Below are 21,385 nucleotides of genomic sequence, written 5' to 3' on the forward strand. Positions count from 1 at the left end.
ATGTTTTTATAATTAAGAATCATGGTAATATGTTAATCGGGTATGTTTTTTATATTTGTATATTTTAAAGTACTATGAAAACTTCATTATATGCATGAATTGTGCCGTACAATAGAAATACCATTTTACTACTGCAACACTTGAATTTGTTCTTTTCACTTTACAGCTGAAATTCATGATGAAGATAATAATCTTGTTTGGCTGCCTTCTGAGCCTTGCTTTGGCTTTTCCTGTGAGTATTAAATGATAAAAAGTCAATCATCTTTTTCCACATACATACAGTATCACCAAACCCACATTGAAGGTGCACGTTTGTTACATGTGTTTTCTGTAGGTCGAAGATGAGCACCAGCGAGCTGCAAGATCGGACTCAAACTCCAGTGAGGTTTGTGGAAAAAGATCTTCCAACATCACAATTCCATTTGTTAACACAATTACGTGACATGGTTGTAATTAGTGTCATTCATTCATCTACATACAATTTGTGATTTTAAAATGTTCTTGCTTTTGTGATAGGAGACTATTTTCAGTCTCCTATCTCGGTTGCCCCCGGCACAACAGCTGGCACTTCTTCGCGAGCTGTTCCCAACTCTGTTCCCAACTCCAGCAGCCCCAACTCCAGCTCCAGCTCCAGCACCAGCCCCTGCACCAACTCCGGCCCCAGCTCCAGCCCCTGCACCAACTCCGGCCCCAGCTCCAGCCCCTGCACCAACTCCGGCCCCAGCTCCAGCCCCTGCAGTGACCCCTGCAGCCAAATGATTTCACTGAATGATCATAAACCACTTTCAACATGGCATCCCTATTTTGGACATGTCATGATATGCAAAACATTTGAAAAATGTTGAACAATGATCAAAAGCAGCGAAAATAGCAGATCTAAAACTTCACCCGTTGTGAGCTTGTACATCAGTTATTTTCACTGTGCAACACCAATGTGCCATGAAGTATAACATAGGACTTAAGTTGTTAAATAATGTTTGGCCAGTGTGCTTGCTGTATGGTCTTTTACCTCAGTTCTCTTTTGACTTAGTTGACAAATGACAAAGTTTTATTTTCATTTGAAAAATCGTTCCTTGTTAACTTTCTCTCTTGTCTTCTTGTCTCCTTGTCTACACATATGACTGATAGTCAGATATCTACAGTCAACATATGAAGTGAAAATGATTTGTAATGAATCACATCTGTTAAATAAATCTGCTATGAGGAATAAATATGAGTCAATACTTATATGGATAGGCTGTAGATACATACTGTAGATGCTGAAAATCTGGTTAATGTGCATTCTAAACATCCAATATATGAAGATGTGGGTTAATTTACTCGCTGATGTTCCAAGGGTAAATAAAACAGTCACCGTTGCACTGCCCATGAATCATTTTTGAATTTCAACATCCAAACACTGTTTCCCAACACCATGAGATTAGACCTGGGTCTTGGTCTTTGATTGTGGACAGGACCACCAATTATTTGATTTCACCATATTACCACCATTAGGATACATAATTAAAATGACAATAGCTTTGACATCTGATTGCATGATTGGAATAGTCTTTATAAAGCTCACATGCACATATGATGGACCAGTACAAGAGTCACCATCAGATATTCACCGTGACTGTTATTACTTGTGTGATCGCTGTTCTTGTACTCAAGGTAGGCCTATACTTTTCTTCACAGGAGAAAAAAAATCAATAATCTAAATCTTTGCAACTAAAACGTATACAGAGGTTTTGTTTTGTTATGACAAATAATAACAAATCGCTGTGTGATCGCTGTTCTTGTACTCAAGGTAGGCCTATACTTTTCTTCACAGGAGAAAGAAAATCAATAATCTAAATCTTTGCAACTAAAACGTATACAGAGGTTTTGTTTTGTTATGACAAATACATTTTTTTCCTGTTTCAGCTATGACGCGGCTTGTCCTCGTACTGTGCTTCATAGCACTGTGTTCCTCCTTCCCGGTAGGTCACCACGTTTTGTGTCGTAGTATGTTCTCTAATTATAGGTTTGGAAAAGGTTGAATATGGGCTCAGAGCAGCACATTTAATTGATGTCAGCTACACGACGTTGGCTGCATTGATACAGTTTATAACATGATATTGTTGATTTCCAAAGGCAGGGGAGGAGCATGAACGATTCAAACGCTCTAGCAGTGACGAGGTCAGTACTCAGTTCTCATATTCTCACACACCACACAGATAATGATTGTATGACTGTACTCATGTCCTATGTGTCCCATATCCTATGTTCTCAGCAAAATATGATGATGATGATGCTGCTGCGGCCTCCTATACGTCCTCCTTTCATACCGCCGTTCATACCTCCTGTTGTACCTCCTGTTGTACCTCCTGTACCTCCTCCTGTACCTCCTCCTGTACCTCCTCCTGTACCTCCTCCTGTACCTCCTGTACCTCCTCCACCTCCTCCTGGGAAATGAGATGGGAAACTTCCAACGTGGGAAAATACAATTACATGTTTTTTTGTACTTTATTTGTCTTGAGTGTGTGAAATTAAATCAATAAACAGCAAGTGAACAAGAACATTGAGCTTTGTACTTTATTGGATTTTATGGATTTCATTAGTTTTTTTTTACTCAATTTATATGGCCATTAACTCTTTGACTGCGGACGACGCGATAACGCGTCAAGTGCTACTTTGTCCAGTTGGCCGTCGACGCGCTCGACGCGCTGGACGCGCGTTCATTGTTTAATCTCTGATTGCGCTATGCTGCTTAATATTCAATGTTATTCTCGAGTTCCACTTACTTCACGGACATCTGCATCCGGTTTCATGACCTGGATTCCGTTTCCGGTTTTTGATTCTTTTCCCCAGTCATTTTCGTCCAAAATAGGTAAATAAACGGTCTTTCACACGGTATGACGGACAAACGGACAGTTTCTCTTCTATAATCTATGGTCTGGGTGACGATCAGTCATCGCCGTCGTATATCACAACGTAATTTTCGCCGATCAAAACAATGGGGGGGACGTCACATCCGTTTTCATGTTTTTCCTTGTCTAATCTATGAAGAAGGGTGAGAGAGACCCAACGACATGATCAAAGCTGTCATGTGCTGCGCTCTAGTGGCGGATTTGTGCTGGGTCTTTACATTATGTGTCCTTAAATTATTTTCATGAGAAAAATTCAAAATATAAAAATAAAAAAACACGAAAATTGCTGGCACTGGGGGAGTACTTTATGAAAATACTCTGGCAGTCAAAGAGTTAAGTGTGTCATTAAAGGGATTGCTGGCAACATTAAGCCTAAATTTGAAAAATATCTCTATATATATATTTTGCATTTTTTCCCCTCTATCAGCCACTATATAATGATGCTGGGGTGTTTTCCTGCATTGAAACACAGTCCTCTTTCTGAAATCCGTATTTCCCTACTGTTTATGTTTGTCTCGAGCCGTAAATTAACGCACGCATGTGCGCATCCGTGCGCGTCCGTGTCCGTGTTAACTTTTTACTTTCGGTTTTAAAACGCTCTCAAACTTCGTTTTTGAGGCACATAATTTACTTTTCAGATAGCGTTTGGATAGAATTTAGTTGTTTAACTTCATATATGTGGTCAATTTGTCATGAAAGAGCCTATTTAAAAATAATAATTCAGAGAACCGGCAGGGGTGGGCAGTTCCGCGAATTGTATCCGAATAAAGTAACCTATATTCGGCATGGCCCGTTTAGAAGTCCCCTTAACTCTATGGAAGTCCTCCCTGCGTCACCCCCTGGTGGTCGGGGAAACGAACTGCTGGAGTTTTTTTCTTTGTTTATCTCTGAATCGCCTACAATCCCTTTAAGTTTTTGCCTCTTTTGTCATCTCATCAAAATGCAGTCTTGCAAAAAATGTAAATACTTAATATTATGAAATCGTTCATCTCCACCTAATAAGGCCAGGTATGACACGTTTATTTGTGTAGCCTATTGCAATAACAAGGCAACAAAACATTAAGGGCATCAAGACGGTGCAAAAGAAACACATTTTAAGGGACATTTGAATACAATTAAATTAGTTTTTAAAAAGATAAGAGAATAGCAAATAAGAATAAGTTCAAGCAAAATAGAAAAAACAATAAAATGTCAGTGCAATAAGGATGGGTATACTTGATCGCTTTCAAACTTATCAAGATAATTTATTGTTTTCCATATTATATTATTTAATGATTTATTTGAGGAGAGAAATGCAGTATGGTTGATACATTTGTCTTAAATTACGTGGGGAACAGTCCATGTACTCCTCAGCCATCCATATTGCCAAACCGGACAAGGGAGTGGCAGGATTAAGTGGGATTAAAGGGATAGTTCACCCGCAAAATGACTTTTTCTATATCGATTTGTCACCCCATGGAGACTTGCATTCATGGATATTTTTTAGTTTTTGTCGCATTCCTAAGCCAATAATTTGATGACCGTCAGCGATTCAAGTAGGAGACACAAAGGGCCCTATTCTGGGCGCCGCCTTACCCATTATCCCTAAACTTCTTTGCCATTTTTTCCTATTTTGAAAAACATTTTCAAATAGTTCAACTAGCCGATCTACATCGACACGTTGTGAGCTTGTAGATTGGCCTTTTGAACTGTTTGAAAATGTTTTTCAAAATAGTAACAAATGGCAAAGAAGTTTAGGGATAATGGGTAAGGCGCCGCCCAGAATAGGGCCGAAAGAGTCTCTCCTCTTTGTCTCCTACTGGAACTGCTGTCTACCGGTCCGCCGTCATCAAATTATTGGCTTAGGAATGCGACAAAAACAAAAGAATATCCATGAATTCAAGTCTCTAAGGGGTGACTAATCGATAGAAAAACATGTGTTTTTAGGGTGAACTATCCCTTTAAGATTTATTTACAATTAAAGCTGTATACTTTGATAGTAATCATTAATGCAGAGTGATTGGTAAAGGGTTCATCTCTCTTTAATCTCTCTCGCTCTTTAATAAGCAGAACAAAAAACCAGGTCAGGGAATCAGATCAGGATACCAATTTGATCCTATCAGGAGAAGGAACCCCAAAGATCATTTATAAACTCCAGTTTTTATAGTGGTCTATAGTTCCAATTTTGTCTGTCCATATTTTCATTTCAACATTTCCAATTTAACTTCCTTATACTTTATAGTATGAGATCTATCTCCCGATTGGATAGAATTGCTATCCCCACCTGAAAATGTATTTTCTGTTTATTAAAGCCCTGGAGAGACCCTGTTACTGAAACAACACTATAGCAATATATGACTGCTGTTGGAATATAGAACTATTTAACAAAAAAAAAACACCACCTAGTGTTGGCTACTTTAAATATCTAAGTGAAATGAAGACGAAGACATGTGAGTTAATATGCTAGCTGAAGTTCCAAGGGAAAATAAAAGCCACCATTGCTGCTATGAATCATGTGGAGTTTCAGCATCCGTCCACTGTTCCCAAGACCATGACATCAGACCTGGGTGTTTGTTGGTCTTTGATTGTGGACAGGCGGGCCACCTATCAATTATGTTATTTCATCATATTACCACCATAAGAATACAATCAAAATGACAATAGCTTTGACCTCTGATTGTATGATGGAATATAACATTACAGTTGCGGGTGTGTCTGTCTGTCTATGTTTACTTATTACTCCTTGTCAAGAGTTACAAGTTACACTAGGCTACTTGTTATATTACATTTCTGTTACACCCCACACAGTTGGTAATTGCATCCTTTTCCCTCAATATTCTTACTTTGCATGTGCACCACAAGCAGTCTTATTGCAGCCTACACTGTAAAATCAGTGTTGATTCAACTAGAGTGAACAAATGGAACGGGTCTATTTGGTTGAATTTGTACACTTAAGTTCAACGGAGTTAGATAAACTCAAGTAGTTGAAGTTTGCAGCATGAGAAAGCTGCTGTGGCATGGAAACCGATATGATAGTGTTGGTGCGGAGATTGAATCCATTCATTTTAAGGACTATCACACCAGGTGACGGCTACGGTAGCATTTCCCTTTGGCCTGATTTATTTGTATTCCTGTTAGATCTTTTGTGTGCCTGATATATCATAGTACTGACATCATAGACGTGGCCTCCACGTACTCTATGCCTAGTTTTGATTTGGAAATCAATAATTTCATAATAACATGAAATTATTGATTTCCAAAGGTAGTAGAGGATAAGGCACAAGATAAACATCCAGACAGCATGGAAGAAGTTATTACAGTTCTGATTACCTCACACACCACACAGATAATAAGTACAACTACCCTATGTGCATTGTGCAGAATGTGCACATAGGGTATAGGGCTATACCCATGTGCTCCGCAAAATATGCAAATGATCATGATATAACCTCCTACTTCCTTCTCCATTTAGGTAATGAGAACTTCCAATTTGGGGAAATACAATGGCATTTTTTATTCTTCATATCATTTATCTTCAGGGTGTAAAATTAAATCAACAAGCAATGAATGTAATGTTTTGGATTATTATTTAATTGTATTATAAGTACCGTTGTACAGTGCTTACTATAATTTGTATCCTACAGTGTACAATTTCTGCTTTGTTTATAGAGGACAGTGAACAGAGACAGGAAGGTGAGGTTAGAGAGGAGGAATAACATGAAGTCATGCCACGGCTATTCATTACAGAATAGACTGTATTTTCACATTTGCTACATTAATTTAGAAGCATACCCATAAAGATGTGAGGAGTTTTGATGTTCTTCACACTGAAGGTTGAGCATATCAGGTCACTCCTTTCTTAGGTGGTGTTGAAGAATATTAATTTATTACCCCAGCCGGGCAGAGATATTGTGTTCACACATGTCTCTGTGTGATATCCAGATTTACATTCAGATAGTCAACATCTGAAGTGAAGACAATTTGTACAATTGCATTTAGATCAAGTTAAATAAATATCCTGAAAATATAGTCAAAATTAATAAATGCATATTTATTTTACATTATACATAGCCAAGCTTTATGGTCTACCATGATAATAACAAACAAAAGTGATCCATAACTTGTGTTATCAATACAATTAAGAAATGAATGTATAGACAATATGGCAAGATAATTGATTATCTAAGGTACATTTTTGTTCCTCCTGTAATCTTAACCCAATTCTGAATATCAGGTTAATGTATATTCTAAACATTTAAGTGATATGAAGACTACTAAGTGTGAAAATAAAATTTCAATAGGCACCATTGAACCTCCAATGAATCATGTGGAGTTTCAACAGCCTTCCACTGTTTCGCAACACCATGAGATTAGACATGGGTGTTGGCAATTTATTGTGGACAGGACCACCTACCTATTATATTATTTCATCATATTACCACAATTAGGGATACAATTAAAATGACAATAGCATTGACACCTGATTGCATGATTGGAATATTCTTTATAAAGCTCACATGCACATATGATGGACCAGTACAAGATTCACAATCAGATAGTCATCGTGACTGGTATTACTTGCGTGATTGTTGTTCTTAAACTCAAGGTATACTTTTCTTCACAGGAGATGCACTGTTCAATTTCAAAAGTACTGTAGCAATAATTCATCTAAACTGTTTCTACTAAAACTTATACAGAATTTTAGTTTTTGTTATGACAAATGAATGGTCTTTCTTCTTTCAGCTATGAAACGGCTCATCCTGGTCCTGTGCTTCATAGCACTGTGTTCCTCCTTCCCGGTAGGTCACCAGATTATGTGTCATGGTATGTCCTGTAATTATAGGATTGGAAAAGGCTGAACCTGGGCCCAGAGCAGCACATTTAGTTCAGCTACATTGGTACAGTTTATAACATGACTTTATTTATTTCCAAAGGCAGGGGAGGTGCATGAGCGTGTTAAACGATCCAGCAGCAGTGACGAGGTCAGTATACAGTTCTGATAATCTCACTCACCACACAGATAATAATCATAACTGTCTTTATGGACTATACTCATACTCACTATATTGTTTGTCCCAAGCAAAATATGATGATGATGATGCAAATGTTGCTGATACGACCTCCTATCGTACCTCCCATCATCCCCCCACTTGGGAAATGAGATGGGAAACTTCCAACGAGAAAAATACACCTACATTTTTTATTTTATATATTATTTGTATTCACTGTGTGAAATTACACCAATAAACAGCAAGTGAACAAGAACATGGCTTGAGTGTAATGTTTTGTATTATAACTACTGGGATTGGCATAATTTATTTTACTCCATTTTGTATACTCATAAAGTGTAAAGAACTAGAGGTCGGGGCGCCCTGCGGGCGCCCTGCCCCCTAGCCGGCGCGAGGCTCTAGTGAGGGCTTGCTTATTAGAAACATCGTTTGGGGTTACAAAATCATGGGATAATTTTTTTTATAAAATAAAACCCCAGGGGGTCCGCGCAAAACAGTGGAGTCTTGGGATCCCTCAAAAGAACGGTAGCTTTAGTGAGCGAGGTCTCCATAAAGAACAGTCCCAATGTTTCAATGAGTGTTTGTGTTGCGCAGCCTGTATTTGGAATAAAAGTATTGCAAATGACAAAACCACTCATTATTTCACCTGTCAGAGAGCGATGCGGATCGGCCCCCGAAAAGGGGGCCCCCCGATATCGTCACCCCTCATCAATGAGCCCACAATGCTTGAAACGTCCACTTGGCGACGTTCCAAACACTGCTGGGACAAATTCTGTGCATGCAATGAACATACTGAATCAAATGCATGTAGTGAAACCAATTGCAACTAGAAAAAGTGCTCCTCGGAGCACAGGTCTCCGCCAGGTCAGGTAGGCTATTGTGGCCTCCTGGTGGCGCTATAATAGGGCAATGTTTAAAGGGTGCCATTTGTTCTTAGGCCTTGCACGGCAATCGGACACTGCATTCATTTGAGGCATTTTGTGCAAAAAAAATGTTTTGCTAAATTAAACCTGCTGGTGGCGCTATAACAAACCAATGTTAAAAGGGTGGCATTTGTTCCTCAACATAGTGTGAAGGTGCGTGCAAAGTTTGACCGCAATCGGACGGTGCGTTCATGAGTTTTGTTCAAAACAAGCCACTACTGCAAACTTTAGATGTCAATCTTAGCCAATGAGAATGGAATATGAAAAATCAAACACATCCGTCTTGATCACATGACTATGGAGATCATGTGTACCGATTTGCGTGAAATTTGGATAAAATCGGAAGGAGTAATATAAAGAAATGTGTTTTACGTAAGTCGGCCTCCTGGTGACGCTATAAAAGGCAGATGTGAAAAATGCAGGGCAAAGGTTTTTCCTTTCCTCCAAAGTTTTACACAGATCGGTGCAGTTATAGGTACAAACATGAATCCGTCTGTTATAGCGCCACCATGAGGCTGATTTGAAAATGTTCAAGTGCCATTTCTTCCTCGGCATAGTGGAAATATGCGTGCAAAATTTCACGGAAATTGCATGCTGTGTTCATGATTTGAGGCATTTTGTTCAAAACGGAGTACTCCTGCAAACTTTGGAAGCCATTTTTAGCCAATGAGGATGGAATATGAAAAATCTGAAAGACCAGTTTCGTTTAATGACTATAGAGATACTGTGTACCGATTTGCGGGATTTTTGGACAAAATCTGTAGGAGTACTGTCAAAAAATATGTTTTGTAAACTTGACTGGAGATTTGGGTCCCTCTGCTGTGTATTGGGGTTAGAGTACCATGCCCTTCAGTTTCACATACAGTACAGAGCTGTATGTTCCTATACTGAACGACAGGTTTGTGCCTGTTGAAACAGTCAAAATGTATAAATACACATTTATTTTACAAAATTCATAGCCAAGCTTTATGGTTTACCACGATAACAACGAAAGTGAACTCATTTTATCAATATAATCAAGATAGAAATGAATGTATAGATAATATGGCAAGATAATAGATGATCCAAGGTAAATTTTAGTTCCTCCTGTAATCTTAACCCAATTCTGAATATCAGGTTAATGTGTATTCTAAACATTTAAGTGATATGAAGACTACTATGTGTGAAAATAAAAATACAATAGGCACCATTGAACCTCCAATGAATCATGTGGAGTTTCAACAGCTATCCACTGTTTCGCAAAACCATGAGATTAGACCTGGGTGTTGGCAATTCATTGTGGACAGGACCACCTATCTATTATATTATTTCATCATATTACCACAATTAGGGATACAATTAAAATGACAATAGCATTGACACCTGATTGCATGATTGGAATATTCTTTATAAAGCTCACATGCACATATGATGGACCAGTACAAGATTCACAATCAGATAGTCATCGTGACTGTTATTACTTGCGTGATTGTTGTTCTTAAACTCAAGGTATACTTTTCTTCACAGGAGACGCACTGTTCAATTTCAAAAGTAGCAATAATTCATCTAAACTGTTTCTACTAAAACGTATACAGAATTTTCGTTTTTTTTGTTATGACAAATGAATGGTCTTTCTTCTTTCAGCTATGAAACGGCTCATCCTGGTCCTGTGCTTCATAGCACTGTGTTCCTCCTTCCCGGTAGGTCACCAGATTATGTGTCATGGTATGTCCTGTAATTATAGGATTGGAAAAGGCTGAACCTGGGCCCAGAGCAGCACATTTAGTTCAGCTACATTGGTACAGTTTATAACATGACTTTATTGATTTCCAAAGGCAGGGGAGGTGCATGAGCGTGTTAAACGATCCAGCAGCAGTGACGAGGTCAGTATACAGTTCTGATAATCTCACTCACCACACAGATAATAATTATAACTGTCTTTATGGACTATACTATCACTATATTCTTTGTCCCAAGCAGGATATGAATATGATGATGCAAATGTTGCTGATACGACCTCCTATCGTACCTCCTCCCATCGTCCCCCCACTTGGGAAATGAGATAGGAAACTTTCAACGAGGAAAATACACCTACATGTTTTATTGTACACATCATTTGTATTCACTGTGTGAAATTAAACCAATAAACAGCAAGTGAACAAGAACATGGCTTGAATGTAATGTTTTGTATTATAACTACTGGGATTGTTATAATTTATTTTACTCCATTTTGTATACTCAAAATGTAAAGAATGGGTAAAGTCTCTCTCCCTCTCTCTCTCGCTGACACACACGTGTCAAGTATTGTTGTGCAGTACTAACTATACTTACAGTGAACAGAGACAGGAAGGTGAGATTAGCGAGAAGGAATACAGTACAGACTAGATGACACGCAGCAAACGGATTTGAACATGGGCCAGCTGTGGGAAGGACTATAGCCTTATGTTTTAGATGAAACAATGGCGCACCCTGTTCCTATACTGTAATCTTAACGCAATTCTGAATATCAGGTTACTTTGTTTTTTGAACATTGCAAGTAATACGACAATGATAAAAAATCCCCATCAGTCACCATTGAACTACTGTAGCCTCGATCTCCAGGCTTTTATTGTTTAGTTTTGCTAAAAAATAAAAGCCTGGACCAGCGCGTCTGTGTACTCGGTATCAAGTATGAGGAAGTGTTTCATTTCCCAACCAACCAGAGTGCAATGGGCGTCGCTCGTAATGTTGTGTTAACGGGGCGGGGGTTGACGGACAGATCGGTGAACCAATGGGATCAGGCGCAATCTCTCGCCGGCTCTATACACCCGCCCCTCTATACACGAAATCAGGAGCGTTGGGGCAGCCTACCATTGAACTGCCCATGAATCATGTGGAGTGTCAACCTTCGTCCACTGTTTTGCAGCGCCATGAGATTAGACCCATTCATTTGATTGTGGACAGGACCACCTATCAAATATGTTATTGTTATTTCATCATATTACCACCATTAGAATACAATTAAAATAGCTTTGACACCTGACTGCATAATTGGAATATTAGAAAAATGGAAAGGGGCGCAGGGCCAGTTGATAACATTTTGGTCATAATGGTGACACTGTATTTTGACAAATCAAACAATGCTAAATGAATGAAAGCTGTCAAAAAAGCTGACATCATCTGTATTTGGGGCTAAAGTGACATTTTATGGCATCGGTGCTTGCTGCTGCTCATTGCTGCAAATGTAATTAATACTTTATTAACAAGATTATTAACAGAAGTAGTAGAGTCAAAAGTTTATTAAAAGGATAACACAAAAACGCCCCAGAAAGAATTGTAATTTGGGGTCAAGTCTGGTGACTTGTGCTTCTGCTCAGTGATATTAATAGTAACTAGAAAAAGTGCTCCTCGGAGCACAGGTCTCCGCCAGGTCAGATATTGCCAGCAATGTTGGGAATTCGTCAATCCGGATGGAATATGTTGGGAATTCGTCAATCCGGATGGAATACGAAAAATCGGCCTCCTGGTGGCGCTATAATAGGGCAATGTTAAAAGGGTGGCATTTGTTCCTCAACGTAGTGCGAATATGCGTGCGAAGTTTCACGGCAATAGGACGCTGCGTTCATGATTTGCGGCATTTTGTTCAAAACGGGCCACTCGTGCAAACTTTAGATGTGAATCTTAGCCAATCAGGATAGAATATGAAAAATCAAACAGATCTGTCTCGATCACATGACTATAGAGATCATGTGTACCGACTTAAGTGTAATTTGGATAAAATCTGAAGGCTTAATATAAAAAAATCGTTTTACATAAGTCGGCCTCCTGGTGGCGCTATAAAAGGCAGATGTGAAAAATGCAGGACAAAGGTTTTTCCTTGGTCTCTAGGGAGTGCGCATACAAAGTTTTACACAGATCGGTGCAGTTAATTGCAATTAATTGTCTATTATTAATATAATTGACATAGGCAAATTACCTCAGGGTGGGTCCCTGAACATAATATATGAATCAAGAAAGAAAACCTATGCTTACCTTTCACAACTATACAAAGATCTTACCTACTCTAAAGAAACACATTAAACTAGCAACAGAAACACAAAGGCCGTACCCACACCTACATTATCTGGGCTGAACACATAAAACACTGGCAAACACAGACACAAAGGACTGGTGTGGTTGAAAGCCAGCCAGGAGGAAAACATCATCAGAACAGGGCAACACACTCAGAAAAATACATAATATGACCCCTAGAGTCATAACAGGATGGAATATGAAAAATCTGAAAGACCCATTTCGTTTTATGACTATAGAGATACTGTGTACCGATTTGTGACAGTACTCTGTAGTACTGTCAAGACATGTGTTTTGCCAAAATCAGCCTTGTGGTGGCACTATAACAGGCCCATGTGAAAAGAGGGTTCTGCTCTTGCATCCAGGGAGTGTGTGTGCGCAGTTTCGCTGCGATCAAGCCAACGGTGCCGAATATTAGCTGTACAATAGCCCCGATCTCCAGGATTTAATTTTTTTTTCTCAAAAAGAAGAGCCTGGACCAGCCTGTTGACGTTCCTGTAATAGGAAGTGTTTCATTTCCCCTACCAACCAGAGTGCAGTGGGCGTCGCTCCAAATGTTGTGACGTCAGGGCTTTCAATGCTGCACATTGGGGGAGGAGGAGGGGCATGGGGCGGGCGGGGACTGACGGACAGATTGGTGAACCAATGGGATCTCACAGAATGTTTCTCCGGAGATTTTGAACCCGCCCCTCTAGTCCAGATATCAGACACGGTAGGGCAGCCTAGCTGTACACAGACAGAATGACACACGGACAGATGCCTTTCGGCCTGGCGGAGACAATGACACACACACACACACACACACACACACACACACACACACACACACACACACACACACACGGAAGGGCGGATGGACAGTGTGCAAAACATACTCTCTCACAATGAACCATTGATCTACGTACAACACATTCAGGAAGTATATATTTAAATAATGTAAACAGTACAGGTACAAACTGAAACACATACGTTTTCACAGTTCAAATATGCTTGTAATTATTAAACTATTCAAAAATGACATAAGCAACAGGAGCAAAATGGAACTCTCTCTCTCTGTATGTGTGTGTGTGTGTGTGTGTGTGTGTGTGTGTGTGTGTGTGTGTGTGTGTGTGTGTGTGTGTGTGTGTGTGTGCATGTGCGTGCGCGTGCGTGCATGCGCTCGCATGTGTGTGTGTGTGTGTGTGTATAACTCTGCATATGCTGCCTAATCTCTGGGTATCATGTTGAAGAAGCTGCTGAATAAACATGGGCAGGTAATTAGGAAAGGCACTGTATGGTCTGGTCTGCCTATCTCCTCATGCCACGGCTATCTGACAACCTCTGGAGGAGAGCAGCATCAACTGCATCCTCGTTTATGCTTCCTTTGCTGTACGCCATGTCTGTTTGCAGAAGGTGTAGATGCTATACAGAACAAATTGGAGAAGAAGGGGGCACAGATTTGTAACAACTTAAAGGGGAAGACCACCCATTTTCAATATTTAACTATGTCATTAATATAGCATAAAGGAGTTGTGTGGAAATAAGAAAAAATTTAAATGTTAAAAATTTTAAATTTTAAACCCAAATTGATTTTGGGTTTAACATTGCAAATTACACCGTGATGACTCATCATGGTGTAATTTGCAATGTTAAACCCAAAATCAATTTGGGTTTAAAATTTAAAATTTTTAACATTTAAATTTTTTCTTATTTCCACACAACTCCTTTATGCTATATTAATGACATAGTTAAATATTGAAAATGGGTGGTCTTCCCCTTTAAGTCCTATTGTATTCTTTTTTTTTTTTTTTACTTTTTTTTTTTTTTTAACAGGTAGGTCATGTTGGGCATCACATTACATTAAATGAGTACATTTCAGGTATATTTAACACTCTTATGTTGTGGGCTATTCAGTCCAGAGGAGAGGGATCCTAAGCTGAAGTAACTTCCTTTTGTTGTGAGATCTCAGTTTGTTTGTCTTTGATGTTAAAGTCCATGGTAATTTGCCAGTAGATATTCCAATGTTTCACTCCTGATTCTTGGAGCAGGTTTCCAAATATTGCAGAAAAAAAAAAATATATATATAGGAAAGAAAAATATATAAGTACATACATATAGAAATAAAAAACAAGAAATAAAATGTAAAAAAAAGTATATAACATAAAAATATAATTCAAGCAATGTACCTCCACACATAGCACAGATTCACATACTCGTACATACATACAGATATATATTCAAACCCCTACATCTTTAAAGATCTTTCACAGAATATCCATTCTCATATATAATATCCATTTTAACCAGTATTTATAAAATGTATCCATACAGTCTTACAGAATATGTGAGTTTCTCCATTTCGTATATGTTCTGTACAATGGCTATCCACTCCCCCTTCGTTGGTGGGTTTTTGTCCAGCCATTTCCTGGTTATAGCCTTCTTGCTGGCTACCAATAGTATTTTGAGAAGGTACTTATCTGCGGTGCTAAATTTGGTTGGCTGTAAATATTGGTAAAAGTATAAGCTCAGAACCCATTATTGTGTTGATGTCTGATACAATCTCTAGCCAGTAGTTTTGGGTTACTGGACAGTCCCAGAATATATGGAAGTGGTCAGCCATTGTATTGCAACAATTCCCTGACTCTTGTGTACCATCTTGTAAGTATTTTCTCTTTGGAGTAATAAAGAAGCTAATCATGTTCTTCCATGAGAACTCTCTCCAAAGGCCAGAGCTAGTGGTGGTGGTTATTATATTACATATATTCAGCCATTCATCCTCTGTTAGGGTTATGCCTGCTTCTTCTTCCCATTTAAGTTTAACATAGAAAGTGGAGTGGTTCCTAGCGGTCTGTATACTTGAATAGATTCTTGATACCAATTTTTTGGTGGTATTGCCTTTATAAGCATCAATGAAAATATTGATGAGGTCTGTTTTGTTTTTCTCAGCCATTATGCTATTTTATTCTTTCAAACAAGTAAACTGTGTGTGTGTGTGTGTGTGTGTGTGTGTGTGTGTGTGTGTGTGTGTGTGTGTGTGTGTGTGTGTGTGTGTGTGTGTGTGTGTGTGTGTGTGTGTGTGTGTGCGCGCGTGCGCGTGCGTGCGTGCGTGCGTGCGTGCATGCGTGAGTGCGTTTGTGTTCCGGTACAGGTTCCAGGATCAGGTTTCATTTAAATCCTTATTTTATCACATGAAAAACAAATTGCAAACATCTAATTGTTCTTGTAGATCTGATCTGATCTGATGAAAGTTATTAGTGAATATTCTTTTTTTAAATAATTATATTCACAGTTGCATGCTCCGGAGCATGTGTGCAACTGTGCATGTGTGTAAATCTCTTGTAAAATGGTCTGCGCCGTCAGTCATTTGAACACACAAAATTCGTACATGTGCCAGAATCTGTTACAAATCTACCAGGATTATGAACAGGATGTTTCAAAATACCACCATTAAACAGGATTATGTTCCCACCTATCTGGATCATGTACACAGAGGTTGTGGTGAGTCCAGCCACATCTGAGATGAAGTAACACTCTTTGAAGGTTAGAGAGCATGAAAACTAGCTCATATTCTCCAGAGTTTCTGTCAAGGACCAGCTGCAAGGTAAAGTACATAAACAGATTTGTTTTCATACTGTATTCTACTATATTATGTTTTTTATTTATTTATATACAATTTGTTTTTTCAGTTTCAAGAAAATGATGAAGTTTATTCTGGTGATGATTGTCTTAATTGATTGCTTTGGGACTGTAAGTACCATAATTCTAGCCATAGCTATCTCTGAGATCTCATCTAAATATGTTAAATGTCAGAGCTAAATGCTTTCAGATAAAACAGAATCTAAGCAGCCCTTTGATTTTGTTGCAGAATTCTGGTCGTCATGTTCGTAGCAGCAGTAATTCTAACAGTGACGAGGTATTAAAAAAGATTGATTTTTTTAACAATCAAAACATACATTGCATTTGTATACTATGGACATAAATAGCATAAAAGTTATATTTTTCTCTTGCCACAGAGGTTAAACATCTACCCACCATTTTCTTGGCGTCGACCCCAGCTTCCCTTTCCCCTCTGGCCTCTCCTTCCTGGTCTGTGGCCACGGCCGGCTCCAGTGCCTGTTCCACCTCCAGCCCCGCTGCCACCACCTCCCGTCATCCCTCCAAGAGGAGATAACTGATTCATTAAGGAAATATAGGGGTTAGGGTTACACTGCTAGTTAATCATCATCTCTGCTCCATCACTTGGGTGTTCAGTGAAAAATGTATGGTGTGTTTGACTGCAGTCTGCAATTAAATGGATGTTCTTGTCATGCTTCCAGTGGTGTACAGTAATGAAGTACATTTACTAGTATTATTATTGTAGTATTCTTTTTTTGTTCGTTTTTTTTTACTCGTTTTTTTTCTACACAAAAAATTGTGAAAATAGCAGATCTACAAGCTCACAATGCGTTTGCACCGCAACACATTGTGAGCTTGTAGATCTTCTATTTTCCACTATTACTGATAATATTTAAACATTTCTGGAAAATGTTTAAAACATTTTTTTTGTCAGGGCAACATTCACTTGTAGTTGAGTAATATTTGTCCAGGAGTACTTTGACCCAAGTACTGGGGTTGAGTACTGTTTCCACCATAGCATGTTGGACTGGCCTATACCTGGGCTCATAGTGCTAGTCAGCAATCCAGTCCAAAGTGTCATTTGTTTGTGGTGATTCTAATCATTCTAATTGGTTCATTAAGTGGTTAATTAATGTATTTTTTGGGGTCCCGGAGGTCCGTTGCTAGAAGTGTAGTGCACAATATCTTTCTTTGAAATGTTGTGTAGTGAAAGTTATAAGCTTCCAATATACAAATACTCAAGTAAGTAAGTACATACTAAATAAATATATTACAGTAAGTACTGTACTCAAGTAAATGTACTTCATTATAGTCCACCACTGACCTTTACTCCCCTGAATCTGTACCTGATGTACCCTGTGATAGTTGGCCGGATGGTCAAGGCTCCAAAAAGATAATCAGAGAGTCCAAGGTTGCACTTTTGGTTTTTTTATTCACCTCCCAAACACCATGCATGGAGTTTAATGCATTCACCCGACAATGTGGTTTACTGTATATGATTATACCTACATTGAGGGAGCCAAATGGGGTTTATATTTGTATTTGTGCACTGGATTAGTTTATTGATAGGCTTGATAGATTGGCACTTTGATGGTGGGAGTGTCTCTGTGGGTGCAGCCACCGGCTTCGAATGCTATCAATGCATTGAATGGGAGATTATCACGTTGCAGCGGCTACAAGCAATGGCCCTCACCTGCTCACCTGATGGCTGGTTTGACCGTGGGGGTAGGGTGAGCTGGGAGAGATATATTTTGTTGACCACATTTTGCTCACTGTTTAAATTATTTCTTTGTAAGTATTTGAGTCCTTTTAGTTTGCAGTCACAGTTTTCTATCTCCCAGGCTTAGCCTGCCGGCTGATCAATTTATTGGGGATTGCTAGCAGCTACTACATGCATACTACATGCATACTGTTTCTGTGATGTTGAAGTACTATTGTTTTCTGTATTGTTTTATAGAGTGTCAGACGAGCAGATCCTGGTCAGCCCAAGCTCTTACCTGTTGGGTGCCTCAGGCCTAGGAGGTTGGAAGTTGGGCTTGCCAGTATAATTTATTAATTATTTAATGATGATGGGTTGTATGTGCTTAGTGATTGGTTTTTGTAAATTTTAAGTTGAACTGGTGACACACAGGGCAGTGGTCAGCAGGGCAGCCACTGTTCTTTTTCCCCCATTTTATTTTAGTAGTTGTTGCTATATGCTCAAGTGCCTCGCTCCTTTGTGTTCAGCTTTTGTAGAGTATTCATTCTACCTTCACGTTGATGACCATTGTTTACCCCTTCCGCAATTCTAGTGTGCAGTGTATTAAATATTGTGTGTACTTTAACCAGAGTGTTCATTTGCCATTTGTGTGTGCCGTGTGCACAACTCATGTTGCAGTTTCTTAACAGTTTGCAGTGTTATATATCCTAGTCAATTAACAGTTTGCAGTGTTATTTTTCCTGAAGTGTCATTATTGCCCCCCCCCAGTCAATTAATGTTGGTACAGACACACAGTGTCATTTGTATGCTTTTTAATAGTGCTGTTTAAATAAAGCTGTCAGTGGTTGTTCATACAAAAGCCTCTGTTAGTCTCTCTACTGTCAAATACAATACTTGACTTGAGTGGGGATTTTTGGTTACAACTGTTACTCTCAGTAACAAAGTAAATGCATGTTGGTTCAGGGTCTCTCCCCTTAAAGAGTGGCGTAGTCACACTTTGGTTTATTAAAAATTATTATTATTAATAGTATCCATTTAGTCACATTTGGTTAGAAACAATTTTAACATTTAAAAAAAGGTGGGAACATTAAGATAAGTAACACTACCTTGTTTTACTGGTCTATCCATCAGTATAGTCATTACTCTAGAAGTGCATTAACAGCTTCATCAAATGATTTTGCTGTCTAGATGCCATGCGATAATTCTAATGTACATAGGTTATGAGTAAATAGAGGGGCAGTTTATAGGATTTCTAACACAATGGGCAACTGCTTCATAACAAGCTTCTTTTCAAAACAGACCAACTCTCAGAAGAATAAAATGGCAGTCAACAATCTTGTGCTGAGATGTACTGTCAAATAAAATCCCAATATAACATAGCAACCTCATATTATACCATACTAACCACTGTTTTACCCTAGCTGCCAACTGTTTCACCCTAGAAACCAACTCACAGAACTTGATTTAACACTAAGGATCACATTAAAACTGTTCAAATTAAAACTATTCACTCCTATCTCTCAACATAATTAGACAGACACCAAAATGATTCTGACATTTATTCGGACTTTATTGCATTCACAAATATTAAACCATGAAGTATGTCTTTACAATCCATTACTTCATTGTGCTCCCCTCTATCGCCCTGGAGGAGGAACTACTGGTGGTACTACTGGAGGCCGAAGGAACAAGAGCATGCGTAGGATTGATTGCTGAAAGAGATAAGATAGTATTATGACAGCGAACTCCAGCAAAGATGTGATTCATAACAATATGTTTTAAAATCATCTGCAAATACTGACCTCCTCGCTTGAACTTCGCTTCACAATGACATGACCAGTGTCCCGATCAGCCTTTAGAAGTAGAAGAAAGATTGTTTTAAAAATTAGTACAGTGGATAGTTTACAGTTCCTGTACAGTTCATGTTTGTACTATATGTACAATAATGTCTGGTAAGTCTTACCTCACAGCTGGACAGAAGTATGAGGACGCCAACAAGAGCAATAATCTTCACTCCAAATAACTGCATCTAAAAATACAATAATGAAAAAATATATAATAATGAACAAAGAAAACGCAATAACACTAAACATGACAAAAACTAAGCATATAGTATGAGAAAAATAAATCTATGTATGCCCATACCTTCTTGACCATCGCAGTACTCTCCTTTCAAAGTCCTTGATTTCAGTCTGGTATAGTAATCAATACAAGTCCAATATTCGGTCCAGTATTTATATTAACTTTCAGCCAATCACAATTCTTATTAGTGGGGTTTATATCTTTTTCAATTGTATGTGTTACTGTATATAGCTTGTTGTCTGAGTGCAACATGTAGCTGTGGCTTAGCAAAACAAGCTTCAGAGCAGCTTATTAATCCATGTTCAGCCACAGAGAGGAGTTAAAAAGTATTAAAAGCATTGGTGTATGGTTGCATGCCATGACCAGCCGTGTGTCTTACAGTAATGTGACAATAACATTTAAAAATAGTTTGGATATGTTGTTCAAAATGATACTGGAATTATGTTGGTGCAAAGACCTGCATCATAATACCCTTTAGCACCAAAAACAAACAGCACAGTACAGTACTGTATAATACAGTTCTGTTTATCATCACCAACTCTAGACCTAGAAATAGTTGTGAACATAATTAATGTTGTACATTCTATGATAGTGTGTGGATAATAGTTTCTAAGGAGCTGAATAATATTGCCCATTATAATTGTACTAAGTAAAACCAAATCGTTCAAAACTATCAGCGTATCAAACCAACTTTGCATCAGTGCCTCAAAAATCAACAGACAACAAAATGCATTTCACATGTTCTTTATTGTAGTTAGACATATCACTCCTTTAAGTAAAGTATCACACTTTACAATGTTGTGTTTCCTCTATCGCCCCGGAGGAGGTGCGGGTGGGGCCCACGCCCATGGGAGGGAGTAAAGCATGCGTAGGTAAGATGAGCCATAGCCATAGTAGCGCTACAAGAAAAAAGGCCATGTTTTTGTAATAGCAAATCACAAAAGAAGATGCAGCTTTCAAATTTAAAACAATAAAATATTTAAGCCAACAACCAGGCTGCACAGTTCCATTACAAAATATTCACCTCGTAGCTCCCACCGGAACGCTTCTCAATGATATGATGACCATGGTCCCGATCAGCCTTTAAAAGCATGCAGAACAGTTGCATGTAAACACAGTTTACATGTCCTTGTTGTGATGTCTGGTACCTCTTTAACAGATTTGATCAATGTGGGAGAG

At 38.7% G+C, this 21,385-nt stretch overlaps 1 protein-coding gene and 4 long non-coding RNA genes across 7 annotated transcripts in view; 4 read left to right on the forward strand and 1 right to left on the reverse strand.

Moving 5' to 3' along the window:
* LOC308077662 (uncharacterized protein) overlaps positions 1 to 1,211 on the forward strand; it is a 1,294-nt gene extending 83 nt beyond the window's left edge. For 2 of the 3 annotated variants that reach the window (XM_080418496.1, XM_080418497.1), the window contains exons 2-4: positions 167 to 232; positions 335 to 385; positions 517 to 1,211. In XM_080418496.1, the coding sequence (XP_080274622.1) occupies positions 176 to 232; positions 335 to 385; positions 517 to 759 (351 nt within the window). In that variant the 5' untranslated portion in view covers positions 167 to 175 and the 3' untranslated portion in view covers positions 760 to 1,211. Of the gene's footprint in view, positions 41 to 166; positions 233 to 334; positions 386 to 516 lie in introns of all 3 variants that reach the window. The other variant, XM_080418498.1, reaches the window with a different exon arrangement.
* Positions 1,212 to 7,419: 6,208 nt separating this feature from the next.
* LOC308077732 lies at positions 7,420 to 8,114 on the forward strand. Its single transcript, XR_013932434.1, has 4 exons — positions 7,420 to 7,476; positions 7,614 to 7,669; positions 7,805 to 7,852; positions 7,951 to 8,114. It is a non-coding gene; the product is annotated as an uncharacterized lncRNA (long non-coding RNA).
* Positions 8,115 to 10,230: 2,116 nt separating this feature from the next.
* LOC308077727 lies at positions 10,231 to 10,927 on the forward strand. Its single transcript, XR_013932433.1, has 4 exons — positions 10,231 to 10,290; positions 10,426 to 10,481; positions 10,617 to 10,664; positions 10,762 to 10,927. It is a non-coding gene; the product is annotated as an uncharacterized lncRNA (long non-coding RNA).
* A 5,567-nt stretch (positions 10,928 to 16,494) lies between these two features.
* On the forward strand, positions 16,495 to 16,993 carry LOC308077752. Its single transcript, XR_013932440.1, has 3 exons — positions 16,495 to 16,557; positions 16,676 to 16,723; positions 16,824 to 16,993. It is a non-coding gene; the product is annotated as an uncharacterized lncRNA (long non-coding RNA).
* A 2,704-nt stretch (positions 16,994 to 19,697) lies between these two features.
* On the reverse strand, positions 19,698 to 20,316 carry LOC308077737. The gene is made up of 4 exons (XR_013932436.1): positions 20,270 to 20,316; positions 20,088 to 20,153; positions 19,927 to 19,977; positions 19,698 to 19,836 (listed from the first exon to the last, which is right to left on the reverse strand). It is a non-coding gene; the product is annotated as an uncharacterized lncRNA (long non-coding RNA).
* Positions 20,317 to 21,385: the final 1,069 nt, after the last annotated feature.

Source organism: Gymnoscopelus braueri, assembly GCF_963280865.1.
Source record: "Gymnoscopelus braueri genome assembly, chromosome: 2".
Classification (NCBI taxonomy): Eukaryota; Metazoa; Chordata; class Actinopteri; order Myctophiformes; family Myctophidae; genus Gymnoscopelus; species Gymnoscopelus braueri.